Here is a 10,160-nt window from a genome sequence, read left to right on the forward strand (position 1 = left end):
CTAGGAGATGATTCATTTCCTCGCGGTGGGGGATTTGACTCATCCAGGTTTTGGGGATTCACTTTCCGTGAGTTTGTCCTTCTGAGAGGTATTTCATCCCTTCTTGCTTGTGATTTTGAACGATTGTTATTTACATAGTGATTCCTACATGTTTATATGCCTTGTTGTTTTGAGCATCCCTTAGAAACATGTTAGGGGATGTGACTATTTGGTGGTTATGTGATGATATAGATGATGTGTTTTTCATTTACTATATCCGCTTGTCATGCTAGCTTCATAGGTGATGTATAGCGTGTCTCTGATGCTTGACCCCTATATGATAAGTAGCATATTTGATTGCCCTTGTACACTGTGTGTTTAATTGTTTGGTACATAGAATTTCAGTTATGTTTAGTATACTTGTACCTCGTATGCTTGCACGTTATTTATTTCATTCCGTTTGGGTTTAGTATACTTGAGCCTGTATACTTATCTAGCATGTATTTAGTACTGCTTAGTATACTTGTGAATGTATACTTATACATATATATATATAGTATTTCCATTTCGATATTTCTTAGTATGCTTGTGAATGTATACTTGCATATGTATATATATGTTTCATGACTAATTGCTTTATTAGTTTATTCCTTTTTATCCTTCGGCACTGTGCTTAGGGTTGTATGACCTTAGTTGTCGGGATTATGTGTGTGAGCTTGATCCGATGTCTTGATTCCTAGGCGTAGCCTTATAGTAGGTCAGCTTTAGGATGACGTGGAAGATTTTGGGTGTATTGTCTTGTTGGGAGTCGTTGTGACTAAGGTGATGACAATATTATTTGATTTTGTAAAGTCCGATCCATTGGCTTGAAGGCATAAACTTGTCAGGCTTTGGATTCGTGACTGATATAGTTGACAACGGTGTTTTGAGACTTGGGGTTGTCAGTTTTTTTACGTATTGAGGATTTAAGGCCTTAAGCATAGCGGTGCCTATGACATTGTTGTCAGAGTTTTGGATTGGCAAGAATGGTTCGGTTGGACATTTTAGACCATATCATAACTCTCACAGAATGCCTGGTTTTCGTGGTGCTTTTGGTAATGATCATTTTGACATTGATGTCATTTGTATCAATAGGTTTCACGGGTAAGCTTGTTGGGGGCAGGTGATGAATTAGGGCTTTATACTGTCATGCTACCGTACAAGTTGTGTGTGGGCGAGTGCAAGTTACCGTCGATGCTACCTTGCATTACCTAGCTAGTAATGTGAGTGTGGGCAGGCACTTGACACTGTAGATGCTACCATACCTTGGGTACATAATGGGCGGGTTCTAGTCAGTATTCGTGCTGCCATGTTGCTTCTGGTTGTGTTCCTTGTTTAGTTATGTAGTTGCCTGGATCCCCTTTGGGTGGTTGACATTGGGTTAGTATGTCAATTTGTTGGAGAGGCGTCTCACTAGTTGCGGTTTCGTGTCTCTTCATTGATCTTGAAACCTTTAGAGTTATCCTTGGATACTTTATGATCTGTTCCTTGGTGTAACCTTGTGTACGGTCCTTTTTCAATTCTTCTGGGAATGTTTCTGATTTCAAGGACGAAATCTCTTTAAGGAGGGTAGGTTGTAATGACCCGGTCATTTCCTCCCTTTTTTTTTTTTCCCTCAGAATTTCACGGATGAATTTTTTTCGTTCAAATTTCTTTTTTGAGTTCAGTTTCTCGTCGCTTAGTGTCATCTCGAGTGCTCAGAAATGTTTTTTTGAGACTCTTTCCTTTGGATTGACAACTTCCTTTGAAGACCGAGTCATTTCAACATTTTTCATTTTTTGACACTATTCACTTTTCGTCCTTCTCCCTGTTTTGTCCTTTTCCCTATTTTGTCTTTTCCCCGTTCTTCACTTGGTTGGCATAACCTCACTCTTTGTGTTCAGAGTTGGTTTTTGACTTCACGTATCTTCATTCTAAGTTGTTTCCACGAAATACGTATCCTTACTTTTGCAGTAAAGTACTCCGGTTGCTCCCGGTGTCCATAGGGGCATGGACGCACAATTTTTCAGAATCTTTTTCTTTTCTTATGGTGTTTTTTGTAAATATCTTTTGAAGATATTTTGTTTCAGGGGTTTTTAAGAAATATTTTTGGAAGATATTTTCATTCTGGGGCAGTTGTGCAGTTTTCACTTTTTGAAGGGGCCATTATGTAATTAACGAAAGTTATTGCAAAATACCTCGTCTGGAGCCTGGATCCTCGTACAGGATTCATTTTCACATTTCGTCTAGTCGTGTACTCATAGAATTTCCTTCTGGTCATTTTTCTCCAGTTTCAGGGTTTCTGGCCCCAGTTGCTGCCGAACTTGTTCGGGTCATAACTCTCTGCCCGGGACTCAGTTTTTGACGCCGTTTCTTCCATTGTTTATATTTTCTCATTTTGAATCTTTTTCATTCATGGAGTTTTTCCATTTGAGCGTGTCTGCTCAAATTTCACTTTTTCGGACCTGGCGGGGCTCGTTCGGGGCACTTTTTGAGATTTTCTATAAATAGGGGGACTTAAAATTAAAAAGTCATCTTCTCCCCTCTCTATGCACGACCAGAACCTGCTATGGCAGCCCAAGGGGGCTGCCACCCTTCTTCTTTCATTTGAACCTTCTTCCCTTTGTTAAAAAGTCGAAGTACCTTCACGTTTTATGTTTGTCTTGACCACACGCATCTTTTCCCCTTATTAGAACCCGTTTTTGGCCAAATTTTGAGTTCGGGTTTGAAGTCAAGTTGTGATTTTGATGGGGCTTCTTGTGGGTTCATGTAGATCATGTTGTCCCCGACAAAACCCTTCAGTGTTGTCAGATTTGGAGCACTTTTTTTTCGGTGGCCTTTTAAGATTTTCATCTCAAATTGAGGTAAAGGATATCTTAGGTTTATATTATTGTTGTATTGATTATTTTATAAGCATATACAACTTGTGAGCATGCCTTGTTCAAGTTTTTAGAATTTAATTTATTTATTTTCTTTGTTTAGGATTTAATTCTAATGATGATATGTAGTTTAGAATTAAATTGTGGCATGCTAGTAAATTAGGTCTTGGTGAGTTGTGTAACATATATTAAATTTGGGGTATTTGAATAAGAATTGCAAAACTTATTTAATATTTATCTTTTGTAAAAGATTAATTCACATAGTTGTATAAAGCATGAAATCAACTTGTAATGTGATATTTAAGTAGGCCTTGATGAGTTCTTTAACATATATTAAATTGAGGATATTTGGATATGTTTGAAAATCTAGTGAAAAATTAATTAATTAGCTTAATTAATTTTATTTTAAGCGTGTTAGTCACTTAAATTGATATTGGATGTGATAGGTTGATAATTCCTTGAAATGTAATCCGTTTAATTACCTTGTGAGCATGCTACTAACTTGTTGTGGAATTAGTACTTGTGGGCTCTAAAGATGGTGATTTGATTTAGCATGATATGTGATATCATTGTCTTGCATAGCTTGTATATATATATTTTGTGTAGGTATATAGCTTGTTAAAATATTACAATTGTTTACCATGGAAGCTAGTTACTAATTGGGACGTATTTAGTACTTAGTGTGGTAATGTGGCTCAATTATTGTAAAATATTCTTGTTTTGTTGTATAAATTGCATATTGGAGGCTTAACAAGTCATATGCTATCTAGACTTGAACTCTAGGACATAGTTTGTGTGGATTGAACCTTACTTGTGCATATTTTTCTAATTTTCACAAGTATGTATTTATTTCATTCATCACTCTCTTTTTTTCAAATTTTTTTCTAATAGGGTACTATGCAATGCTCGAATCTCTTAAGCTCTGTAAATCACTTGTATAATGAGTTTTCAGCCATTGACTCCCAAACCAGATGGTTTTAGGGCATTAGGTGTCAAAACACCCCTAAGGACTTAATTGCTCAAGTAATCTAGGCTACAAACCCAAACTCGACCCTTTATTTCTTTTTATTGTCTCTTTCACTTTTCTGTGTGAGTCCCCAATGCTTAATGAGGCAAGAGTCCCAATTACTCGGTGAAAAAGCTCTTTTCAATTTTATTGTAAACATACCAATTTTTTTTGTCAAAATTATCAAATTTATCTGCTCATCTCAGTTTAACACAAAACAGAGTAAAATTTCAAGTTTATACCCCACAGAATGCATGTAAGTGTGAACATGTGTAAAGTGAAGCATTCCAGAGATTAAAATCATCAAACTGCAAATAGCCTGACAAAGTGGACTATAGGCCACCAACTGATTTCAAAAAATTTCAAAAATTCCCATTTAACATGAATTTGGCATATAAGCCATCTTTAACCAATATCAGACTGCATATGGACATCATAACACACAAACAGATCTAAACTTATGCTTAAACAGTTAAAATTCATCCTCTTGTGCATAACATATCAACAGCAAAATTTAGAAGGACACTGCCTTACCCCCAAACTTAGGATGCACATTGTCCTCAATGTGTAAAAATAATTCAGAGTTAGAAAGATATTACCAGTGTACGCAAAACCAGCAAAGAATACGCAATTACAGCTCAGAAGGACAAAATAGGAATATCACCCCCAAACTTGGTCCTCAGCACCTGGCAAAACAATCACACTCACAACACATATTAGAGTATCAAGTATATGGAGTAAAACAGATATATATATCATTATGCACAATCAAACAGAATATCCATCCATAAACAATGTCAAAATAGGCAATGAGCATGTATATATATGTGTCAAAATCAGTGCAATGCTTCATAATACGGCTTAGGGCCAGAACGCAGCAAATAAAAGGAAAATACAACAAAATCAAGTGACGTAGTCAACAAAAGTGCTTATACATCAAAAAGAAAACATAAATTGGCCCTAAACATCTAATCAGGTGAATGAAGGAATGGTGCGCTGGAGTAAAGTGAGCAAAAGACAAAGTCACGAGGGTTTTTTTTAGAATTTTAAAAAGCAGTGCTCCAGCAGAGAGTATTCTGCTCGAGCATACACCACTTAAACTTAGCGATACTGAAATGCTCGAGCACATGGGATTGTGTTCGAGCTCTATAAAGCTAGAGCAAAAAAATCTCTACTCAAGCTTTTTGAACCAATTTGTATTTTTTCATTTTTTAATTTTCTACAACAAACCTAAGTCTAACCTAAAAATAAAATTAAAACCTAGAAAACAAAATAAAATAAAGAAGAAAAAGAAAAATAAAATAAATCAAACAAATCGAACTAAAGTACATACATGTAAATGCTAAGTTTAACTTCGATAGTTCGACACAAAAGTGACTTCTCTAGTCCAAGTAAATAGGATCATGAAGCTCTACGGTCTCCACTATACCTCTCTACACACTACCCTCTATGTAGGGTTTCAGTCTCTGTCCATTAACTTTCCATAACTCTCCAGTATTAGAATCCTGTAACTCTACCGCGCCATGGGGCTCAACAGAAGTAGCCATGTATGGACCCTCCCAACGTGACCTAATCTTTCCAGCAAAAAATTTTAGTCGTGTATTAAACAACCAAACTCTTTGCCTGGGCTCAAAAGTCTTATGCAATATGTGACGATCATGGAATGCCTTGGTCTTAGATTTATAGATCTTGGCACTCTCATAAGCATCATTACACAATTCTTCAGTTTAGAAAGTTGAAGCTTTCGATTAGAGCCAGCAAAGTTCAAATCAAAATTAAGTTTTTTAATAGCCCAAAGGGCTTTGTGCTCTAGCTCTACCGGAAGAGTATAACCTTTACCATAGACAATACGGTAAGGTGACATGCCAATCAGAGTCTTAAAAGCTATTCGGTAAGCCAACAAAGCATCGTTCAGTCTGTAAGACCAATCTTTAAGATCTGGCTTAACCATTTTCTCAAGAATATTCTTAATATCACGATTGGATATTTTAACTTAGCCACTTGTTTGGGGATGATAGGGAGTGGCAACTTTATGATTGATGAAGCATTTGAATAACAAGATATGGAAATACCTATTTCAAAAATAAGTACCTCCATCACTAATAATAGCTCGTGGCATACCAATCTAACTAAAGATGTTCGTTTGAATGAACTCAACCACGACTGCGTGGTCGACGATTTTAGTAGCCACTTCCTCAACCCATTTATAAACATAGCCAATAGCTATAAGAATGTACTCATAACCATTCGAAGGAAGGAAAGGACCCATAAAATCAATATCCCAGACATCAAAGACCTCAATGATTAAGATCGGAGTCAAAGGCATCATGTTCCTTCTAGAAATCGACCCTAACTACTGACATCACACATATAACCTATAGAACATATACGAATCCCTAAAGAGTAAAGGCCAACCGCACTAAAGAACTTTAACAGTAGTTTTCTTTGCACTGAAGTGACCTCCACAAGTAAGAGTGTGACAGAAGGTCAGAATACTATGAAACTCACTCTCAGGAACGCACCTACGAATGATTTGGTTAGCACAATATTTGAAGAGTTGGGGGTCTGGTCGGGTCGGTAAACGCTACCAAAAATAATCAACCCATGCAATAGCGCAAATCATTATAAAATAGGGCTATTATAGGGGTAAGTCAAACCACAAAGACTGCTAGTTTATGACAACCAAGGTCTTTAAAACCCTTTTTAGTTTGATGAAGGAGGTGTAGAGTTTTATTTGGTTTGTCACTTAGTACTTAGAATTAAATTGTGCATAAACAATAAATTCAAGGAGACAAAAAGGAGAGGAAAAATATGTAGAGAAGACTAGGGAAGTGAATCAACTACCAACCCTATAAACATACTAGCTTATAATTAACTTGGGAAACAAATTAGATATATGGCAATGATGTGTAGCAATTCAAGATTACTACACCATCTCCAAGAAGTTCATAGAATTAAAAATTAAGCATAATCCCTCAAAGTTCCACATGCTTGGACTACCTAAATTAGAGTGTAGCTATAACATGCTTACTAAGCTAGGGACTATCAAACCCCTCAATAACTATGGTGATAGCACATGGAGTCCAGAATCAAGATTAATCCATCAAAGGGAGGCCCTAAGCTATGGACTAACAAGCTTCTCAAACAACATGTCATTAAACCCATTTCACAATCTCATTTCCATTGTCACTATGAAAATGCAAGCCATACAATCATTAGAAATTATAATCTAAGACAAGATAATAGCTTCAACATAATCATTTATAGAGATTAAGCTCCAATACATCAAGTTTAGTGCTCTAGATTATGAAACTACCATATATACAATTCATTCCCCAAATTAAAATCAAAAGTAGAGCATGCTTACAAGATAGGGCTTCATCACCTCCATAGAAAAGGAGTTAGTTACCCATAGGAACAAGGAATGAAAGAGTTGTAGTGACCAGCCCTTCCATTCTTGCACCTAGAGGCCAAGAACAACACAAACCCTCAATGAAACCCAATATTTCTCTCTCTAGAAATAGCCTTCCAATATGAGATATCTTTACATGATACAAGCCACCAAATATATCCTAAAAATCTTATCTATCTCCCCCAATTCGTGGCTCAGAAATCCCTAGAAAGAAGCCTAGCCACTCATTCAGTCAAAGGGGACAACTTGAGCAAAACCATGGAGTAGGTGGCCTGCTTTCTGCAGATTGGCGGGCACCCGCAGTATAGGGTAGGCGCCCACGAGTTACCGAGGGTGCATATCATGGCACCTGGCTGGGGCCTGTAGTGCATTGCAGGCCCCTGCAAAATCCAAAACTTTCTGCCCAAAATGACGGCCGCCCGCAATTCTGCAGATGGCTCTAAAATACATTCTTGCAATGACTTTGGCCTGGCCCACCTCCTTAGCACTTTTTGTAGAGAGAATCATAAGTCCAATGGATCACTGGCTTGGCCACAATGAAGGTTCCCGGCAACGGTATGCTTTACTCTTCAAGAATTCACCAAAACTTCACTTTTAGCAATCTTTGGAGAACTAACCTGAAAGTAAACAAAAACATGCAAATGAAGCTACTATATACAGTATGATTAACTAATGGACTTAACTAATGCAAATAAGGGCACTTGAATATGCAATATTCGGTGATTATCACACCCCCAAACTTACATTTTACTAGTCCCATAGCAAAACCAAAAATGAAAATTATAACAAAATGGCAACATTTGAAATGCTATCAACATACATCAACCATAGTGAAAGAAAATACATGCACAGCTCATTTACAACTTGGAACAGACAGCGTATTGGAGAAGGAATCATTTTGCAGACTACCTTGCGTATATGAAGCCTTAATATTACAAAATGGCTAAACATATTTCAATTCTCATGCATCAACATCATAGTCCATATAAATACTTCAATTGTCATCTCTTTAATAGAAATCAATTCTTACTTCAATGAAAGTGAACCGGATTCCCAATATGCAGTTTTTACCTTCTTTTTCCAATTTCAAAACACAAGTCTTCAAATCATTGAATTTCCCTTTTAAATGAGGTCTTTGAGGTAAGATTTATGCAAAATACAAATATTTTTTTTAAATACATATTATGGTCATGCAATGCCGAAGTCCCTTAAGCTTTCTAACTAACCCATATAGCAAGTGTTAGACCAGCAACTCCCAAACTAGATGGCTTTAGGGTGCTAAGTGTAAGGACACTCCAAAGGCTTAATAACTCGAATTAGCAAGGTTACGAACTCAAACTAACCATATTTATTTATTTTTATTTCGTGAATGACCGTGCAATGCCTAAGTCCCTTAAGCTTTCTAACTAACCTATGTAGCAAGTGTTAGGCCAGCAACTCCCAAACCGGATGGCTTTAAGGTGCTAAGTATAAGGACACTCCAAAGGCTTAATAACTTGAATTATCATTATTCATTTTATTTTGTTTTTTTTTCAATGCCAAAGATATCCATTCATTAGGGTCATCAATTCAAATCAACTAAGTCATGGTCAAAGTAAATCAGGTTACATGCCTCACAATTAAGTTTCTGGTATGCATCTATGAAATGTGACGCATAGAAGAGTTTGAAATCCGACGAAAATCTAATTGAAGCATTTATTCAAACCAATATGAATCAACATGATCATTTCAATTTTTTTTTTTATTTTCAAAACTATCATTTTCCTCTATACACAAAGTATTAAACATATACTTCAATCTCCAACAAGTTCCAAGGTTATAAGATCATCGCTTTCCAAAAAATGATTTTATTAATTTACATGAACAATTTAGCGCATGCAATCAAAAATGTAATACCAAAAATGCAATAATGTACCCCCAAACTTGAATGTCACATTGTCCTCAATGTGAGAAGTCAGAGAATGGAAATGGAATTGAAAAAGGAGGGTACAAAGAGCAATAATACCAAGTGGAGGAAAAATCAGTGGTGGTATAAACAGACCACCATGCGAATTCCAAAAGTAACGCCCCCAAACTTCATTCTAAAAACCTGTCAAAATACATCTATGCACAACAAGCATCATATAAATCTAGACAGAGAGAAAAATAAACAACTACAATCTTATTTAACGAAAAACCGAGTAGTTATGCAGAATAGCAAAAAGGGTTGCAGTTAGAAGTTCAAAATAGGAGCTGAAAGTAAATGCCAAACGCTGCCAAACATAAAGCAAAAGAGTATTACTGGAAATGAAAATGAGTACTAAAAATAGAAAATCACTCTATCATCGAAGTGGAGGGTGAGCCACTGGCACCGCCTAACGGGTAGTCAATCAAGGACCGAGTCCACGAACCACAATCGGTACAAAAGGTATGACTTATTCGTGCTTGATTTGCGATTACTGGTATACAGGTTGTGGCAAATTTCCTCGACAATTTATGACAATCTCAACTCCTCAAGAGGTGCATCGTAGAGAGGCTGGTTCTCGTCATCCAAAGGAGAGTCCAATGGATAGTCTAAGGCCGTAGCAAAGTCATGAATAGTGAATTCAAAGGGTGTGCCATCAATGGTGGTCTTAATGACTTCCGGCTCCACGCATGTATAAAACATATTAGAGTAGAATTGGAGGACTATGCACAGATAAAACGAGCCAGCACGTGGTTTGAATAAAGCTTTGAGGCCACAGTCCTTCAATTCTTCGACCGCCCACGCCATTTTCGGGTTCTCTTCAAACTCGTCCTTAATGATAAATTTGGCCTCCATTTCAATGGGCTACTCAGCCCAATTTGGCATAGGAGCTTCCCGGATGGTCCCTCGGATGATCGAGCA

The 10,160-nt window shown here is 36.9% G+C and overlaps 1 protein-coding gene across 1 annotated transcript; it reads right to left on the reverse strand.

The window, feature by feature from the left end:
* Positions 1-5,315: 5,315 nt before the first annotated feature.
* Positions 5,316-5,833, reverse strand: LOC132301627 (uncharacterized). The gene is made up of 2 exons (XM_059798865.1): positions 5,597-5,833; positions 5,316-5,456 (listed from the first exon to the last, which is right to left on the reverse strand). The coding sequence occupies exons 1-2, from the start codon at positions 5,831-5,833 to the stop codon at positions 5,316-5,318; spliced, it is 378 nt and encodes a 125-aa protein (XP_059654848.1).
* Positions 5,834-10,160: the final 4,327 nt, after the last annotated feature.

This window comes from Cornus florida, unplaced genomic scaffold (genome assembly GCF_030987335.1).
Source record: "Cornus florida cultivar Cherokee Brave unplaced genomic scaffold, ASM3098733v1 CherokeeBrave_3.0.0_Hap2_Chr03, whole genome shotgun sequence".
NCBI classification, from domain to species: Eukaryota; Viridiplantae; Streptophyta; class Magnoliopsida; order Cornales; family Cornaceae; genus Cornus; species Cornus florida.

What these genes read in the sequence shown, in the direction of transcription:
- LOC132301627 (XM_059798865.1), bottom strand. Translation starts at nt 5,833, where the DNA reads ATGGTTAAGCCAGATCTTAAAGATTGGTCTTACAGACTGAACGATGCT. An exon ending in TTTCTAAACTGAAGAATTGT is followed by an intron (nt 5,457 to 5,596) that starts GTAATGATGCTT and finishes TTTGCTGGAAAG; the next exon opens with ATTAGGTCACGTTGGGAGGG.